The 20,343-nt window shown below is 39.3% G+C and overlaps 1 protein-coding gene across 3 annotated transcripts; it reads left to right on the plus strand.

The window, feature by feature from the left end:
* The first annotated feature begins 5,033 nt into the window (after positions 1-5,033).
* On the plus strand, positions 5,034-20,033 carry tfap2d (transcription factor AP-2 delta (activating enhancer binding protein 2 delta)). 3 transcript variants are annotated; one of them, XM_041976454.1, is made up of 8 exons: positions 5,034-5,387; positions 7,501-8,019; positions 10,561-10,621; positions 15,177-15,342; positions 16,806-16,924; positions 17,304-17,445; positions 17,930-18,043; positions 19,095-20,033. In XM_041976454.1, exons 2-8 carry the CDS (start codon positions 7,534-7,536, stop codon positions 19,309-19,311), a joined length of 1,305 nt encoding a protein of 434 aa, XP_041832388.1. In that variant the 5' UTR covers positions 5,034-5,387; positions 7,501-7,533; the 3' UTR covers positions 19,312-20,033. The 3 variants fall into 3 exon arrangements, with proteins under 3 accessions (XP_041832388.1, XP_041832387.1, XP_041832389.1); XM_041976453.1 differs by lacking the exon at positions 5,034-5,387 and adding an exon at positions 6,547-6,733; XM_041976455.1 differs by lacking the exon at positions 5,034-5,387 and adding an exon at positions 7,333-7,354.
* The last annotated feature ends 310 nt before the right edge of the window (positions 20,034-20,343 follow it).

Consider the following 20,343-nt stretch of genomic DNA (forward strand, 5'->3'; position numbering starts at 1 on the left):
AATAAGACATTCAATTAAAACATAATTTTCATTAATTATAGAACTAATTTAATTGAATAGGCTTGATCTGTCAATATTTTGACGTTTATAAATTGTTCTGGGTGTAACTGGCTGTTCAATTGAAAGGTTGACTATGGCCTCAGAAAAAAAATTAGGTGCTGTTTTGGAGGTAAACTCAAGTAGAAATTCAAACTGCTGAACAAGATACTTCAGTTTAAGGTATTTTTACATTATTTTGAACACAACCGCTATATATATGTTAAAGAACAGAAAACTAGCAGCTTTTGGTTTTTAAAGGATCAACCACTCAAATATTTTGCAAGTGATGTGATGTTGAATTAGGAAGAAGCTGGAGAAAAAAAACAAAAGAAGGTCCTGACCAAGTCTTGTCCAAATGCTTTTTATTTTTTTTTTCTAAACAAAAAAGGCAAAGCCTCTGAGTATTGTGCTGATATGCACCTTGTGTCCCACCAACCCTCTACATTAACTGCCAGCAACCCTGTGATATTATCCAAAACCAATTTAAAAGCAATATCGAATTTAATATTTATATTTAAAAAATTTTTAATAATTTTTAAATGCAATAAGGGTGATTCTTTTTGTGAGCGGAAGCAATTTTGAATTTATACAAATGCAGTTTTAAGTTAACTTAAAAATAGCTGCGATAAAAATAAAGCTCATTTTGACTGGGTTGAAGCCTCCATTCAGGAGAAAGTCTGGGGTCATATATAAGCAATAACGCCACTGATGAGCAAAATTCACTATTTACATATAACTTTAGAACCAGAAAATATCCAAATATGTCTGAAATGACACAAACACAAATAACATATCATATACACAGCTAAACAAAACTCAGAGATGAAAGATTAATTAATCAATTTGGTCATATTTTTAGCGTCTGATTGAACTCGTGCTGAAAATCAACAAGATCTTAAAAGGAGAGAGAGAGAGAGAGAGAGAGAGAGAGAGAGAGAGAGAGAGAGAGAGAGAGAGAGAGAGAATAAAAATATGAAAGTAAATATGTCTCCTTCCTTCCTGTACTTTGCAAAAATACTAGATGGGAAATAATCAGAAGACTTTTAGCTTCCGTGTGATCTTATAGGGAGCACTTCAGAAACTCTTGAAAAGAGAAGTTAATGAACATCGATCGACGCACACACAATCACAAACGCACACATGCAGCAGGCTCACTAATCCAACAGCTGCTGAAGTTAAGTTTTAGAGATCAATTTTACAGCTTCGGTTCTACACGGCTGATGGCTGTAATCGTTTATTAAAAACATTGTTAGTCATTCACTGTAAAAGACCACTAATTGGTGGTTTGAAAGAAAAGAAATCCTCAACTGAAGACACTCCAACAGACGACCAAGCATTGCTTATTTGTCTTTTTTTCCTTGAAGGACAAAATACATATTTTTTCAAACAATTAAACCCATAATTTAAAAGAGGAGACGCCACTCTTCAGATTAGGCTACATATAAAAACCTCACACTTTCAAACGCAGAGGTTGTTTATAATTATTATTGCCATTTACATGCATAAGGATTAAAAAAGCGATATCCAATATGTTGGTGACTGTCCGTTAGCGGCAGATTGGCCCTTTCTTCAGTTTTTTCGCAGCAGATGACACGTGTCTGACCTGGATTGAACTTTTAAATTGACTTCAGGAGTAATTAGAGCAACAAAAAAACAACTATGAAACGCGCTAATTGGCAACACAAACTATATACCCAGTGTCTGCCTCTTAAAACGTGTAACCAAATCACTCATGTTATTCCTGCATTTATGGACCTTATTTCCTTCCTGGAAAGATGTGGGGGTCCTTGAAGTAGCCTGAATGTCCTGCGGCTCTGTGTAGGTGGGTGGGGTGAGTTTGGGGTGTCACCCCGGGGGCAGATAAAAGCCTAATTAAAATATAAGACCAAAAGCATATGTATTTGAGAGTGGCATGGTGTATTTCATATGATAATTGTTTAAATTCTTGTCAAGTGTATTATATACCATAAATTTGGAAATGAGGAATAACAACGACTAAGAATGAACCAGATTTGTTGAGAGTTTTAACCCATTTCTGTGTTCCGTTTCTCCCTGAATGTCCATTTAACAGCGACCACCTGTTTCCTGCTTCTTCTCCTCTCCTCACCTCACGCACTGCATGGGGAGAAATTAATTTGCTGCAGATCTTGAAGGCTTAAACGAGGCAGTGACGCCCCGGCCCCTCCCCTCTGCAAAACGACAAGTAGCCTAAATCCCCACAATTAGCAGATCCATATTAGCATATTAACCTGTGCTTCCTTCCGAGGCGCATCGTTTATGTAGGTCAGACACCATTTTCTTAATTACTTTTGCTGCTGATGGAGGACAAACATCTTCTGGGCCGTTTGTTTGCTTCCTTCATTGTGTCAGACGTTATTTTGGCTGGAAAGGTGCGGACTATACACACTGACCCAGCAAGGCAATAAGACCAAATTAACGGACGCTTATGGCCATATGAGGCCGGTGTCTGACCGGAGTTGATTAAAATCCAAACAGACTCAAAAACAAGGACAACATGTGCAAATATACAAGGAGCAGACTGCATTGTGAAATTTTAAGCTGTGGTCTGTCTCTGTTACATTAAACACTGTAGTATATGCAAATGGAATAAACATTGACTCTATACATTCAAAAGACCTTTTTTAAACGCAGCATGGACCCATATACGCAATAAGTGCATCTTGACTTCCGCTAAGTGTTTGAATCTGACACAATGTACTTAAAGTTGTCTTAAACCCTATAAGGTGATTTGGGCTACACTGGCATTAACACACTAAATGACTGGAGGCTATGTTATTTATTATAGATAGGTTTTGGCCCACTATTAAACCATTTAAACCAATCAGGTGGGATGGTTGAGCATGGGAAATATGATTCTTTTTACACAATATTAACTTCTAAATCAAACAAAACACACAGATTAGATATTAAAAGTTGTATCTTTGACTAGTTTGTGCAATAAAAATACTCATTTTGAGGAAAAAGAGAGCCCATGACTGTACTATTGAAGAGGGTTTTACCACCCTGCTATGAGACTAGGCTTTTAAGGTCTGTTCTCATAAAGAATTCATGCAAATATTGCTGGGAAATTACAATATTAGGTCACACAGGCAATCACAAGGGTTTATTTGCCACGTACGGCACAAAACCAAATCTTCTGCCTGACTATGCTGCCTCACTTCCTCACTCTTGCCCCAGAGAGGGGGCAAGGGTGAGGAAGGAGGCCCCTGTTCCTTGCAGGAGCAGCGGTCCATCCAGTAAATATTGGGGCTGATCTAAATTCTCGCCTCTAGGCTGTGCGGGGTTTCGGGCCTTTCCCTGCCTCGTCAGGCGGCAGATGGACTGGCTCCTGCCCGGAGATCAGTGCGCATCTGCTGCGGCGCTCCCAGCCCCCGGTAAAGCGGGGCCTCTCGTCGGTGTTAAGCCCTATTAGGATCGTCAGCCATGCAACTGGTGCCCCTGGATTGCAGTGACAGTGGCTGCACACCCTAAATACACATAGCCTTTATTTATTTCGGTTTGCCACTAAAACCTCCTGGCATAACCTTCCAAAAGACAAACTTAATATTATGGGCTTAATGATCTCGTGAACTGCGTGTACAGATTGATACCGTTTAAGTTTTGTTCTTACTGTAGAAAATTCATTTAACAGACCTTGAAAGTGATTTTTTTTTCCTACGGATCTCCCTCAAACATACAAAATAGTTTCTGGTGGATGTAATCTAAATTTTAATCATAAACGGAAGCAGGTTAAGCTGCCATTTTGCTAAAAGTCAACATATCAGCATGAGTTCCTAATCATTGATGATCGAGATTGTCGACCATCACCAGCCAACTTAAAAAAAATATAAAGTGATAAAGAAAAGATAAATAAACAGACACGTGTTAGGATTTGGAGAATCCTTTCTGGTTAAATTTTCTTAATGTTTCTTTTAAACAACAAAAAAAGAAAATCTCAATCACATGATCACTTTTAGAATCACTTGATGCGCCTAAATCGACACCAAAGCTCTTTCTTGCTCTTTCCATCCCTTTCTTTGCCCCGTGGCCTTTCCATTCATCTACCTCTCCTTCTACCCCCCTTCCTCCCCCCTCCCCCCCACATATATTCTTTTTTGTAATACCTGGCATGCGACAACCGGCCTTCAACAGTCTCGTCGTGCAGAGGTTTCACGTCGAGCCTCGAGGCAAAACAATCGGTATCGGTTAATTAAAATATAAAAGGCCTTGAGAACTTTTTAAAGGAGGTTATTTAAGGCGGCCCCTGCACCACCCGTGTCTCCGCCAGGGCCGTTTGTGTTCCCTGCGAGGACTTTTTCCAGATATGACTGCAAGACATTTGGCTAAATAGTCTTGATCAAGAGGAAGGGGAAGCTCTTGCAGATTTTTATTTTTTTTTCGTAGCCATGTGAACAGTGATACAGAAGAAACTATCCTTTCAGTTGAATATACGGCACCACGTGGGGGGAAATCAATAAGATCCGCTGATAAAAGGGCAGAAATAATAATCTTAAAAATAAAATGTTTTATATATTAGTTTTAATATTAGGCTATTGCTATTATCTTCACCACCACCACTATTATTAATCGGTTGCAATAACAATAATGACAGGACCTAGATAGAGACACATGCAGTAACAGATGGGAGGGAAAATAGTTGCTTAATTAAAGTGCAGAGTCAATCTCAGCGTCCCAGCGTCAGCACGGCCACAGTCTGCAGTTTAATAATATCAGAGAGTCGCTTTGGTTGCAGTTACAGCTGAGCAAAAAGAAAAAAAATCATCCAAAACAAGACTGATTAAGGCTTATCTCTACTCTGAGTTATTGCCCTCCCCCCACACCACCCCACACACACCACCACCACCCCCATCCAACCCTCCTGTGTTGACTGCCTTGTTTTTGAATGGCAGGAAATCTGACAGACAGTAGAGTAACTCTTCTCTCCTCCTTCAGTTTCCTCTCCATCCCACTCCTTCATTTCCCCTTGCTTCTCTTCAGGCTGAGACCACGAGCTTTGGCTTCTGCTTTTAAGTTTTGTATTTATATTGCGTGCCGGGTGGCCTAAGGGCAAGTCAATGTGTGTTTCTGTATATTTAAGCTTATTATAGCCTGGATTTTGACACGAGCGCTCTATGTGGCTTTGAGCACCTGCTAATATTTAGCCACTCTGTTATCCTATTAAATATAGGCCTATATACTTTATATTTAACCAGTTTAGATGTTCCCCCGATAAATCCAATCAGCTTTGGAAATAAATGTAAACAAAAACACCCTCTCTGCCATCTTTTTCTCCAACACCAGCCGACTCCGTTCAGCTGGGCAGGACCACCCCGAGGGCTCGCGCTCAGGTGAGTTAAAGTGAGAAATGTAGAAAAGGACGAATAGATAATGGTTAAGAAGAACAGAGGAAAAACAACAAAAACAACAACAGCAACAACGACAATAATAATAATAATAATAATAATAATAATAATAATAATAATAATAATAATAATAATAATAATAATAATAATAATGCCATCATTCACTTTTCAGTCCAACGGAAAGGTGTCGAGTCGGTCTTTCAGAAAGGTAATACTCATGGTGACCCCCTTCGCCCACTAAAAAAACACACACTCACATATATATATATATATATATATATATATATATATATATATATATATATGTATATGAACTGCATCAAATTATTTCCATCAAAGATAATTCAGAGCTAGGCAAAAATAAAGCAGAGATCTACGGAGATTTCCATTTGCTGAAATAAATATTTTTGTCAAAAATATTGAATAAAACCTTTAGTGAAGGGAACTTGTGGTGAAAAAAATGTTTCAATTCATTCAATAATATTTCAAAACACACTCAACTAAATTAATCGAATAAATTCTGTACAGCAAATAAATTTGTTGTAAAAATGTGAATTTAAATATGTCTTTTCTATATTTTTAAATCTCAAACTCGTATTGATTTTGCAGTAAGACAATTAAAATCAATCTAAAGACTCACAAAAATCTTAACATCCCGTTAAGATTGGAATAACCACGCCAATGCATCAAAAATTCTTAAATCTTGAAGCTGGGAAAATATCTACATATAATTTTTGATAAATGATTAAAGTGGGCTTAAAAATAATGCAAATTCAACTTACATTTCTGTTGAAAACCCTTTCATTTCTGTTAAAAGCCTTAGCTGCTGTGAATAAAATAATAATAACACGACGAAAAAGGAGCAGCAGACCATGTGAAAACTAGTCAAAATGGAAAATGTCCACAAAAAGCGTCGAAAATGTTGAAAGAAGCCCTTGGTTCCTTATTAAGGCGAAGATACAATATTTATTCCTTGTCTCCTGGGATGCTCCGCTCCGTCTATTGTCCTCCCATTCCTCAGTGCTGATGCTTAATTTTCAAAACTTCTATATTACCAAGGGACCTACGACATCAGCCGAGAAATACCCTGCAAGTACAAAATCCGTGAGCCAGCCCCGTCCGTGCAGAGGGGAGACGCTCGCGTTCCGCCAGCTTTCTACCGTTACCGAGAGCGCGCGAAGGGGACTTTTCCATTTCTCTCGCTTTTTGGGATTTTAAGGCATTTTTTTTATTATTATTCGATCGAGGCAGAGAGGAGACGAAACAATACGGGTTACTTTGGAGAAAGCACAATGTCAGCGACCTTCCCCGGACTTGTCCACGACGCAGAGGTAGGCTAATTTATTAACATAATAGCCTTTAATTTAAGGCATCATAACAAGCCTGAATAAAGATCATTTGGTTTTAAATGAGTTACAGAAGCATTTTGAGGTCTGCTTTAAAAAAAAAAAAGGTCTAAATAGAAAACAGTCTTCTGTGTTCAATGCATTAAAAAGTTAAATAAAATGCATGAAAGGAGAAATGAGTCGTGCATCTCATTCGAACTGCCGGTAAAAAGAAAAAAAATCAGGGCTTTTTGTGTGTGTGTGTGTGTGTGTGTATTAAGGAAAATGAGGCTCCTGTGTAAACCAGTAACAGTGTGATTAGAGCACTTGAAGGCAGGATACTCTCCGTTGTATCTCACAGTGCTTACTTTCTATCCAGAGCGAGCAGCAGGCATGGGACAGTGAATTTGCCAGCAGCTCGGTAATAATAATAATAATATATAACAGTACGCCTTTTTTAAAATTATCCAAAGAGAGTGAAAGGCATGCCAAAGGGAGTATATATATATATATATATATATATATATATATATATATATATATATATATATATATATATATACACCCTGATGGCTCCTGTTGCCTCGTGTTCCCCTCCCAAGCGCGTGGAAATGACATCTCCTTCAGGTGGTTTAAAGTGGAGTGGGGAAAAAAAACGCTTTGAGTGTGTGAGATGTGTTTTTGAATGTGTTGGGGAGGCAGAGAAGAGGAGACACCGGCTGATGCTAAATGACACTGCTCATATATTTCCCTGTCTCTTTATTATTTTGTAGATACGTCACGACGGATCAAACAGCTACCGGCTCATGCAGCTCGGCTGTCTGGAATCCGTGGCCAACTCCTCGGTCGCCTACTCCTCCTCCTCGCCGCTCACCTACCCAGCACCGGCGGGGACGGAGTTCGCATCGCCCTATTTCTCAGCTAACCACCAGTACACACCCCTGCACCATCAGTCCTTCCACTACGAGTTCCAGCACTCCCATCCAGCCGTGGCCCCGGAGGCCTACGGGCTGAATTCGCTGCACTCGGGCCAGTACTACCAGCAGATCCACCACGGAGAGCCCGCCGACTTCATCAATCTGCACAACGCGCGCTCAGCCCTCAAGTCCTCGTGCTTGGATGAGCAGCAGCGGCGCGAGCTGGGCTGCCTGGATGCTTACCGGCGCCATGATTTGTCTCTGATGACGTCACACGGCTCACAGGCCTACGGCGTCGGTATGCACCACCCGGACCAGAGGTTGCTGCCTGCCGCTGGCCTGGGCCTCCCTCCGCCCGCGGGAGACGACCTGCAGGTACCTGCGGCCGCCATTTTTTTTTTTTTTTTTTTTTTGTTAACCAGCTAATTACCTGAAAGAATTATACATAAATTCTTCTTCACCTTGTTCTTCGGCTTCTCTGTATTCCAAAATAAAATAATAAGCTTGGACATGGAAGCCTCTGGTAGAACGGGTAGCAGACCCTGCTGAACAAGACCCAGTACCCCAGTGTCCCTGCATGCCCTACTGGCCTAGTATTGAAACAACCCCCCCACCCCACACAACAATTCCAAAATATTGAACAGAAAGACAGCGCCAGATGTCTGTCTGTCTGTCTGTCTGTCTGCCTCCGTTGTCTGTTTTCTGTGACATTCACAAAGCTTCTTTGGCTTATGGTTGATCTCCACTCAGGGACTCTAAACTTTGGGGTTAGTAATATTGGATATCATCTTGAGATATTTTTGTTTCTAAAGCAAAAGTGACTGTACAACAGGCTAAGTAAATGTCAAGTCCACACGGCACGGTGCCTCTGAAAGGCAAGCCTGTTTTCTAAAGGTTAATTGACTGGCAGTCTATACAATCCTATTGTGAAATCCTCCCTTTATTTTTCCCGAAACACACGTGACCATATTTTACATAATTCTTTTCGATGTTAAGAAATGGCTGAGATGAAAAGGGATTCGCACGGTTCTTGAGCGTGTGTTTGTGAGTGAGTGAATACGTGTGTGTCCGGCTGTCTGCTGAGGCAAAGAAAAGCCGCTGGTTGCTCTATTCTCCGGTAAAGGGCGGATTAACGGATCGGGGTTCAAGGCACAATGCCCAGCTCAAGCACCATAAAGCACCGTAGTTTATCCAATTACCGACTTAACGTCAATCAACTTTGTTATTTTTGCAGCGACATCTGAGCTGCTTAAAACGCGGCTCTGGTTAAACACAATTTGATACAGTGACACATAATTTCAGTCGCGTTAACTATTTACTAAGCAGTCTTAAATCACTTCCATAAAGTCTGGCTTTTTATTGACATTTCAGAAATGCAATTAAATTACAGGCTAAGGCCGAATAAATCCTAGTTTAAACATCATAATATAAAGTTATTTGTAGAGAAATTAGATTTTTAGAAATATAATCAATATTTTATTCTAATAAAAATGAAAGGTTTGGTCATTTAAGATGATGATGGGTGAATAATATATAGTCCATGATTAGCCTATATATTAATATCATGATAATTATTAAAGCAGTATTAAAATTATTGCTTAAAAATCTGTATATTATTTAATTTTATTATAGTAATTTTATTTATTATTATTTTTGCTTTTTCAGAATTTTTAAAGTTTAACTATTTAACAATAAAAACACACAATAATAGTCAATATTGTTATCTAATTCTAAAATATGCTTAATTTGTTTAACCAATAATTACATATTTTTCTGTGCATATCTTTATTGTAAAGAGTAGGATTTCGTGGCGTCTGTTTGACCTTTTATTTGAGAGAAGAAAGGAATAGCTCGTGAACCTGAGCTTGCACGAAGCGGATGTATAAACGGAACAGATGCGCCTATGGTCTCGTGCAGCCCGGTCGCATCTTTGAGAGCGTTAAAGAGATTTTCATGCTGAACAAAAGCAGCTGCCACACCTTTCTCCCGTCGCTAAGCTAATTCATGCAAGACCTCTGCGTTTTGTATATTGATTTTATAATCACTTTAGCTTCGGAATAGAAGAAAAGAAACAGAGCAGGAGCTGGTTAAGAAAGAGCTCCAACAAGCTCCTTCTTTTCCCCCCTCAGTTTATTTTAATCAGGAGCTTCTGCGTGGGCCAGGCCTCGAGGCTCGCACGGGGGATTAAGTGTTTTCTGAATAAAAAGCTCGTGTTCTCCTTTCTAGATAACATTATTGATAGCACGCGAGTCTTGATCTGGACCAAAATGGCGTCGCTAACAGGTCTCGAAAAATGCAAACCTGTATGTTGCAGAGATTCCACCAACAGGTCGGTGGCAGCAACAAAGTCTGGACACTTTTTTTTTCTTTTTTTGCTCATTTCTCAGTCTGGATGAGTTGCTGTCCTCGCCTGGAGCCTCCTAATTTAGGTTAGTTTCTGGGTGAGCCGTGACCTGCATCCCTTATTTTAATGTGCCCTCAATTTTGTTAAAAGCCTGCTATGTGTTGTACACTTTCTAACAAAAAGGGCTTCTTTGCACTAAAGAAAAATTGCTCCAAGAGGACCAAGGTTGGGACTCTGTATGGCGATTTTTTTTTCATGCTCTTAATGGAAAGAACCTTTAAGGGTCTTGGTTTGGCTGGCACAACACTGAGATTGAGATGTAAATATCAGAGGGAATAAAAAAAAAAGAAAAAGTTAATTTATAGAGCATTTTATCATCTAAAAAGTGCTGCAGTTAAGGTTGGGGCACCCTGATTCATACTTTGGATGTTCATGTGAGATAATAGCACCTGTACAGAAACAAGAAATCAGCGTTATAAATTTCTACTATATCTCCGAAGTCTTGCAGCAATTGTGTTCTATGGATGTTAAAAAAAAATGTAGCTCCTCTTAATGAGTGCGTTTCTCCGCAGGGCTCCGTGGAAGCGCAGTGTGGGCTCGTGCTGAACGGCCAAGGGGGTGTCATCCGGAGAGGTAAGCCCCCCGTTTATTCTCTGTGTTGTTGCACCGGAGGCCGTGAACACTCACGGCTCGACACGACAAGACAGCAAGCAGACAGACAAACAGGCGGAACACTCCTCTCTTGTCTGCTGTCAACATGTTACAGCAGGAAGGGGCCCATTTTATCGCCTGTTTAAACACTAACACACTGTGGAAGCGCAGAGAAAGTGCTCCCCACTGTCACTCAACACCTCTCCTTTACAGCAATCTAAACTGTCAGACAATTAAAATGTCAACAAAGTCAGGAATTAATGAGGCCCGGCCTATTGCTTGAATCTACATTTGACACATTACAGCATATACGACTTTCTTAAAAGTGAAGGTGAAAGCTAAAATTTTAAATGTAAGCTGACTTTGTTCTTGGTTATATTAAATAAATATGCTATTTTAATCACATAATCATGTGTAATTTAAGGCAATACATGGATCAAATATTATTTATTATTCCTTGGTCAAAATTAGGGAACCTGGGGCACCATTAATGCACTTTCGCAGACTAAAATAATAACCCGGCAACGAAATATTGTGTCCTCATTCATACAATTTTGTGAGTGTATGAAATTGGATCTGTTTGTTTACATAACCTGATTAAATAGTGAAAGATGGTTTTAGAATTTCACAGAAAATTGATCAAGCTTATTATCATTATCCAGTTGCTCTCAGTATTGATATGTTTTTTTAATTTATTTTTGTGTGCTTATTTGTGGAGTGTATCCGGGGTAAATCAGCCCAAATAACTTATCTGAATTGTATAATGTTAAGACGTGTATGTTTTATGTAAGACTACAGAATTGGTCCCAGTATTTGGTTGATGAAGGCGGCTGAGGCTGACTGTAAAGGTGAAGATGTGGGCTCGGCTTGAATCAACACGTAGCAGGCCAGACAATTTCCTCATGAGTGGTTTTAAACACGATGTGGATCTGCTTTTCCTCTATCAAAGCCATGCTTCTCCTTCTTCTTCTTCTTTTTTCAAACTAAGGACTATGTGTAATTTTCCATACAGAGAGGAAGGCTGTGTCTCGGGTTTAATTTTTCATCAGCTCTGCCGAGGTGTTGGGGCTTTTCTCTTGGATTGACGCGGGAATCCCTTCGCTATCACTTTCGGTTAATGGTGCGCCGTATTTGGCCCTGAGCTCAGCCGCTGCAACCATCACAACCAATAATCTTTGCTTTACCTCCCGCTCCCGTATCGATAGCTTCTCTCGCCTCGGGCGGACGCTTTGATATGCTAATGCCGAGCGGGGCCCCGGATTCAGCCGAGATCATATTAATGTTGTTCTTTCTGACTGCGGCTTTGGCGGCATGAATATTCACATAACCTTTTTCAAAAGAAAATCACTCAAGAAATGCGGATCCTACTTAGGAGGAGTCGTCTGTGTTTTTATTCATCTTGCTACCCCTTTTCCAGTTCAGCTGTAACAGCAGCCTCACAGATCAAGCTGATCTGTCAGACGCGCGCCCCCGCTACTACATCCTCGTGCACGCACATCTCTCTTTGCTGTCAAGACATTGGCGGGCTTTTTTCTTCTTTTTTTTCGTTTTATTTCTTTCTTTATTTTTTTATTTTAGATATAAATATTGTTGTTAAAATATGAGGAGAATGACATTTGGCCCATGCCTCTTTTTCTTTAATTTTCGTGGCAAACTCGTAAAAGGCGCTTGATTCCGCGTGTGATCCCGCCCGCCGCTCGCGCCGCAGCCCGAGGCTACTCTCCGTTGCTTAAATACCGTTATCGCCTCTGGGCCCGCGCGCTCCACTGACTGCACTACCGGCAATAGCTCTTTTCGATTGCCCTTGGCAACATAAAATACAAACTACTTTGAATCAAAACATTTTTAGGGGAATTAATATGATGTGAACCCGCAGCTTTCAGAAAAGCGCGCCCCTGTCAGAGCGCATGAGCCTGACAGACAGGTTTGCCCGGTTTGTGTCATACATAGACACAGGCGGGCTGGACTTCATGCGGGCACGCCACACATGCACGCACGCACGCAAACACACACACAAAAACGCGGGGATAAAGCTTTACTAATATCAGCCTTTCAATCCATTCCCTCGACGTGCAATTGTCCATTTTTGACAGTCTGAGTAAAACACAAGTCATATACAGCCTTGTCCAAGGTGTAGTCCAACAGGCCTTTGTTTCCACACCATAGTGATGTTACACGTGCTGTGGGCATGTGGCTCTGTCCAGGTGCTGGAATGAAAGGTGCAAGCTGCTGTCCATGGTACTGAACCTGGATGGCACATTTATTTGAGACTACAGCTCTTTCTGCCTTCCTGTGGCTGGAAAAAATTCGAATCTAGCACATTTCTGCTGACTGTGAATTACAGAATGCCAGTGGGTGTAAAAAAAAAAAGGTTACAGCTGGTCATAAAAAAAGACTTAGTTGGTGGCCGGATTGTCCATAATGCTCCACTACATTGTCTTGTGCAGCCAATCTTTGCCTGCAGCATTATTCTATCAGGCCTAAATGGGATCCTTTTTCTTCATTTCATCATATCCAGCATGGCTTAATAACAAAGCGACACACCCTGCTGTTAGATTTGATAATGAGGCAGATGAATAATAGAATATAGCCCACAGTATACATCAGACAGAAACCTTGTGTTTCAGCTGCTTGGGACGTTAGTTCAAGTGAAAGTTTAATAATAATAAGCTAACTCAGAATATTCGATATATATATTTTAAGAGCATCCAGATACACTGATTCAGATGCAATTAATAATGTGAAAAAAACCTTCACCATCACAAGCACAATCATTTATTCACACATTCAGGAGCCTCAAGAACACAATGATATCAACTTGGTAGGTGACTGAAAGAAGGTTTTGTTTTTCCCCTCCCGGGAGAACAGCTCTTACATACAGATGACTATTGAGCTGGGAGTGAAATATAAATATATGTACATAGTAGAAAAAACTGCATGTACTATTTAAGACGCGCAGAGAAGTCTGGTGAAGCGCTGAGAGAAACATCATGCCCTCATGTTGACTGAAGGTTGGTTTATAGTCTGAGCATGCATTTACCATCACAGTCATATAGGGATTCATTTCTATTAAGAAAATATAAAAACATACATAATGTTGAATATTAAAACAGGATGCTATGAGCTGTAATCTAACAGTTCAATTATAGTTTTTGTTTTCTTTGAGGAGTTCAAATATGAAAAAGTTGAAGTTTATTGTTAATTGTGTAAATGCAGCTCTTATGAAAACATAGAATTTTACAACAGATTGAATCTTCTGATCTGAAGGCAGTTGTTGAGGTAATAAAAGGCTTAAACATACAGTATATTTCTTTCACGATAACTTTCTACTTAATCATGTCACTGCAAATTATTAGAAACTTCTGCTTATCGGCTGCACACAAACATTATTGCACCAAAGACTTGGATAAAAGATTTCCCAATTGATTTGTTACACAGCTGTATAGTTTTTTTTTCTCTCTCTTTGCATCGTCTTCTGTTGTGGATTCTTTGAAAAAAAGAACCACATACCTCATGCAAAGTGTGCACACAGGTAAAGCCACCCTCTGTGAACAAAGGTGCAAAATAATGTCAGTGTGTGCACAGTGCTCCCTGAAGTGGCATCCAATGATGTCTCAACCTGTGGAACTTTTCCACAGGAAAAAAAAAAACATTTGTGCATTTTCTACAAAGCTGGATGTTATATGAGCAATACTAATGCAATATACAAGATCAGTGATAGATACAGACTAAGAGCTGATGACACATTTATACTCTCATACATTTTACAAGCCAAAATGTTAATGTATTTGTTGAGTCAAGACTTTTCAAGGTCTGAAATGCTTTTTATTGGATGCATTAGCCTGATAACTTCTACGCTAAGTGTACTGAAGTAAATTCTTTCTGCTGTTGTGTTAAAATATACAGCAGACTCCCATTTTTTCAACATCCATTGCACAACAAGGTGTGAGTATCTACTAAAATTAAACATCTGCAGTACTTTTCAAACGTATCCATTATTCTTATTCATTTCACATCACAGTCTGTTTTTGCTTTTTTGATCTTCTACTTCTATTGTATTGTACACACATGCCTTGCCAGTTAGTGCAGTAAGAAGGGTTTGTTTTGACTCTTGTGTTTGCAAGTTTAAATTCAAATGCAGAGGAAATGAACACCCAATTCATGAAACTAAATTTTTTGTACTTTAAATTTTTACATTTGTATCTCTCATTAGGCTTTGTGCAGGTGTTGAGGGTACAATATATGAAAACATTAATAAACTCCTGTGTCCTTCCAGTCTACCCTGAATCCTTCTAGCTGTTACTCCTTCAACCAAAATACACATGCACAGCCATTTACAACAATATTCTGTGTAACGGTGCAGTAAAGAAGCCTGTATTTATGAAGGCAGTGTTTTTTTAATTTTGAGTCATCTTAACATCAGTCATTCGTGTAAAAAAGTGACCATGATTTTAAACTGATCTGCAACTCCATGCTTCAAGTGGTATGTTTGCCCACGTAACTTAGTGATAATCACAGTGGTGTGTCTGTTTTGCAGGGGGAACATGCGTTGTAAATCCTACAGACCTGTTCTGCTCAGTACCCGGTCGACTTTCACTGCTCAGCTCCACCTCAAAGTACAAAGTCACCATCGCTGAGGTGAAAAGAAGACTGTCCCCTCCAGAGTGCCTCAACGCCTCCCTACTGGGTGGCATACTCCGCAGGTCAGTGCAGAAAGAAAACAAAAAAAAATCAAAAGTTCATTACAGCACTGCAGTGATTGAACTTAACGTTAAAGCAAACTAATCAAACTGTTCATAAAGTTCTGCTGCCATTCTCTCTTGCATTTTTGGCATATTATGGTCCTAAACAAAAATTTCCATTTAAATCCATCTGAAGGAGCCTTTTACAGCTCTGGAGATTTAAGCTTCTTTTTACTGCTATAAACTTTTTCCATTAAGAATCTCAACCCAAAATATAATTTCATAAAACTTAAATCCTCTGTAACCACTGACCAATGAGTTAAAAACAAAATGTCTCAGCTATGCAGGGTGATCAACATCATGTGAGAGCGTGAGAGACCTTTTCATAGTAGTAGAATTAAGAGTGAAAAGAGCGTGCATGGGTTAAGAAAAGATAACAGGAAGTCATGGCAATGGTGATTAACACAATACCAAATATAACATTTAAAAGCTACTTTCTAGAATAATAAACTCAGAAATGCAGAAATGAGTGTCAAAACATTTCTCCTAAATGATCTACATCTCTTTATTTCTCCCTGCAATATGTAATAACATTGAAGGAAGGGCACAAGTGTGATTGAAGGAGAATCTGATTGTGAGAGTGCCTTTTTTTTAAAAGCCTAAATCTGGCTGCTGAGCATGTGAGAGCATTGCCCGAGTCTTTGTAGCCCTCAGATGAAACAGAGGATATATAGCAGCCCCCACAAAAGCTATTGTAGGCAAAAGGGGGCCGGGGCTGCACGCGCCGCCATGCCCAGGGAGCCAGAGGGAGGCGAGACCAGGCCAAAGCATGCCAGGATCAGAGAAGCCAGAGGAAAGCAAGAGTTGCCAGCACTGTATTATTGATGAAGTGAAGAGAAAGGGAAGGGGGGAAGAGAAAAGATGAGCAGAGTGGATATGGCTACCAGGCTAGGCATCAAAAAAGAAAAAAAATTATAATAATTAAATGCACAAATGGGGATGTTGATTGTATCTGCAGCAAAACTATATTAATGTCAGTGTTATTATCTGTGAAAGTGTCAGATTTATAATGACTTTTTATAACAAAATAATGTGCAGAATTGAAAGTGCAGATCTCTAAAAGGACTTTACAGTTTTAGGATTAAAGCATACAGTTTATAAATTCCACATTAAAGAGTCAGAAACATCATGACTTGTTGTTGCTTTGTTTTAAATAAATACAATTTATCATTTTAGACATTGACAGAAATTTTAAAAAAAGAAGAAGAAAAAACAAGAAAGCTTATATAATATGAGTTTATATCTTTCCTAATTCAATCCAACACATTCTGATGATTTTATCATTTTGGATCCATTTCTAATAGAGGGCTTGTTGATCAATACTATTGCTGCACTAGATATTCAGTTTTCTGGTCTCTTGTGAAGCATAATTGTATAATTATATATTTATATGTGACAACAAGCTATTCACTTACTTTCTACAGAGCAAAGTCCAAGAATGGCGGCAGGTGTCTTCGTGAAAAATTAGACCGCCTAGGCCTGAACTTGCCAGCAGGACGGAGGAAAGCTGCCAACGTCACACTGCTCACCTCCTTGGTTGAAGGTAAGTCACTTGTATCCACAAGAGGGTTTTCTTCTTTAACACTGTGAGATATTATTCTAATGGAAATGTCTTGATCATGCATGCAACTACCCCAGACTTGAAAAATATTTAGTTCAAAATATAAATAAAGTAAAGCACCAAGTCTTCACAACAGATTGTCACATATAAAAATAATAATATTCAAGCTCAGAACTGTTAAAATATATGCAGCCTTCAGCATTTTTCATTTTATTTAATTAATTTCCTTAGTTAAACTTTTGCAATAACTTTTTCTGTACCCTCCCTCCTCCTCCCACCAAAGGATTTTTTTTCCTTTTCTTTAACACTGTGAGATATTAATCTGATGATTAATATTTTTTGTATGGTTTCCTGTGTTCAGGTGAGGCGCTCCACCTGGCGAGGGATTTTGGTTACACCTGTGAGACAGAGTTTCCCAGTAAGGCAGTCGGGGAACATTTGGCGAGGCAGCACAGTGAGCCAAAAGAAACCAGTGCACGCAAGAAAATGGTTCTAGCTACAAAGTGAGTCTACAAACACACTCACACACCGACAAGTAACATGAATGAATCAGCAAGAACAGAAACTTTTGCATCTGTTTGACATGTAACTTTGTTTATAAGTTTCCAAATTTAAGTGGAAAGAAAAATCCCAGTTGCTATTCAATAACTAAATCTATTTAAGATCTACTTTTTTTCATATATATTGAGGATGTTTTATGTTTAGATGATCTTCTGTTATTCAGTTTTAGTATCTTATATGAACAGATTTTAGGCTACAGATATTGTGCACACAACAGCACCCACTAATTCAAAACCAAAAGAGTCACCTGTAACTCTACATTATTTTTGTTATTATGGTACAAAAGTGTGCTTATCTTTGCTTGATATGAACTTGTGTTCAAACATGATAAAAACATAGTGGAATTGTGCAAAAGAGAATGAAGCAGAGTCAGAAAATGTGCTGGAGACAGATGGTAAACCCTCAGTCCCTCCCTCCTTCTGTTAGGCAAATCTGTAAGGAGTTCCAGGACTTATTGAGCCAAGATCGTTCTCCTTTGGGCTCCTCTAGACCAACCCCCATCCTGGACCTGGACATCCAGAGACACCTCACACACTTCAGGTAATGCACAAGAACATAAGTGTTTAAGAATATCGCTGGTCTTATGCAAGGAAGTAATTAAAACTACTACGTGAAAGGTTTGCTTGGTATGACTCTGACCTCTTTGCCATTTTGGAAAGACGCAGCTGTGCAGTTTGATATTTGGCACAAGCGGCAGGAGGAGGAGACGCAGCCTTGGTAACAGAAATGTCAATTCTATGGCGTCACCACTTGCAGAATGCACAAAGTTTTATCAAACCACTAAAGAGGGCCACATTGCAAACTGCTGAGCAAAGACACTAGACAGGAGGTCCATCTTACAAACAGTGACATATTGAACAACAGCATCCTTCTGGCAGCTTAAAGTTCTGTTCCAAAAGATGAGCTGGCTTTTAGCTCCGGATGAACCATTCTCGAGAATGAAGAAACAGTATCAGTGCATAACTGATGCTTAAATCCATTCCAAGGCCATCCATCCTCCTGTTGTTATCCTGCAACCTTGCGGTGTCTCTGAATTTCAACTGGCTTTGTCTGATTTTATTTGCTTGTTAAAGAAAACAGAATTGGAAGAGCATCTTTGCTGAATTTCAATGTAGGAAGGCCAAATAAATGTACTGTTGACCATGACTGCTGACTGATGCAGGTATCATATTGGATTCTGAAGACACTGAAACAATCAGAAAACAGGTTCTATATAAGTTATGGCAGTCATGTAGGATGTAGATGATGTGGTGGTGCTGAAACCAAGCTTATTATTTTCTTTTTGTCGATATTTTTTCCATCTATAATAATCGAGATAGAAAGGAAATGTTCATTAAAAGTTGTTAGAGCCCAAGAGGATCTTGTTTAACTATCTTGATCAAGAATACAACCACCCAAAACTAAAAAAAAATAGTTAAAAACATTAACAAAGTAAAGCAGCAAATCTTAACGGATTTTTATACATATAAAAATTAACAATATTCAATCTCAGAACTACAAAAGTATGCGTAGCCTTCAGTGTTTTTCATTTTATTTAAATTATTTCCTTTAGTTAGACTCTTGCAATAACTATTTTTTTCCATCCCAACAGTCTGATTACTCATGGTTTTGGCACACCGGCAGTCTGTGCAGCTCTCAGCACCTTCCAGACAGTCCTGAGCGAGATGCTTAACTACCTGGACAAAAACTCAAGCGGGAAAACAAGTGGACCCAATGACCAACAGATCAACAACAGCTCAGAAAAAACGCAGCTCCGGAAAACAGCAGAATCCCAGAGCAAAGATGGAAAATCAGAAAAGACTGAGTAGCCCCCACCCACCTGGTCCCCGTGCCTTGGAGCGCTGCATTTAGGAGAGTGTCTGTGTATGTTTGTCTGTGTGTGTGTGTGTGTGTGTGTGTACGCTCATATTGGATTTGTTAATTCTTATGCATTACTGTATTTTCTTTGGGACATATTTATTGTTATTAATTTATCTTATGTTGAGCTGTAACACTGACATATCCGTCCCAGACAAGGCATCTGGATGTGTTGGTGAAACATTCTGTGTCTTATTAAGAAGGAACTTAGCCATGGAGACAGATGTTACCCATTCATGATTTTTTATTTATTTACTTATTCTGAAAACAGAATAAAAGCATCTTTATTTTCCAGGTCAGGGGTGTGAGCTGCCAAGTCAAGAAAAGCATTGGGTTTGGGACAATCTGATTCAAATGACCAAGTTGTGAATATAATTTGCAATAATACAGACACTTAAAGTGTTTTCTTCCTGTGAAGGTTCATTCAATCCTTGCTAAATCATGAGGAGAAATCTCTGATTATTAACCAAGAAATTCCCAATTTTCTTTCATGTTTTCTGAAATTAAATCATTTATCTTCCTGGTATTTTTAGCAGATTAAATTCAATGCAAACACAAGCACCCTCTGTACTTGCAAGAGCACTTGAACCACACCAAGCAGTTTTGTTATTTTTTTGTTTTTACTGGCTACAATCAGTGCCATAGCCTGTGTGTTTACCATGTGGATGGTAGAGCAAATGAGACTGTTTCTGGATGTGAGGATGATGTGAGCTACTGCCTGGGGGTGAGGTGTATGTGTGTGTGTGTGTGTGTGTGTGTGTGTGTGTGTGTGTGTGTGTGTGTGTGTGTGTGAGAGAGAGAGAGAGAGAGAGAGAGAGAGAGAGAGAGAGAGAGATATGAAGAGAATAAAAGTAAGAGAGAAACGTCCAACTCAGCCATTTTGTAACAGGTGACTTTGCGGTTGCCGTCATTACTTTTCCCTGTGCATGTCTATCTTTGTACACTCCCGAGATCGCAAGTTTAGCCGACACAAGCTCTCTGAC

This window comes from Melanotaenia boesemani, chromosome 22, assembly GCF_017639745.1.
Source record: "Melanotaenia boesemani isolate fMelBoe1 chromosome 22, fMelBoe1.pri, whole genome shotgun sequence".
NCBI classification, from domain to species: Eukaryota; Metazoa; Chordata; class Actinopteri; order Atheriniformes; family Melanotaeniidae; genus Melanotaenia; species Melanotaenia boesemani.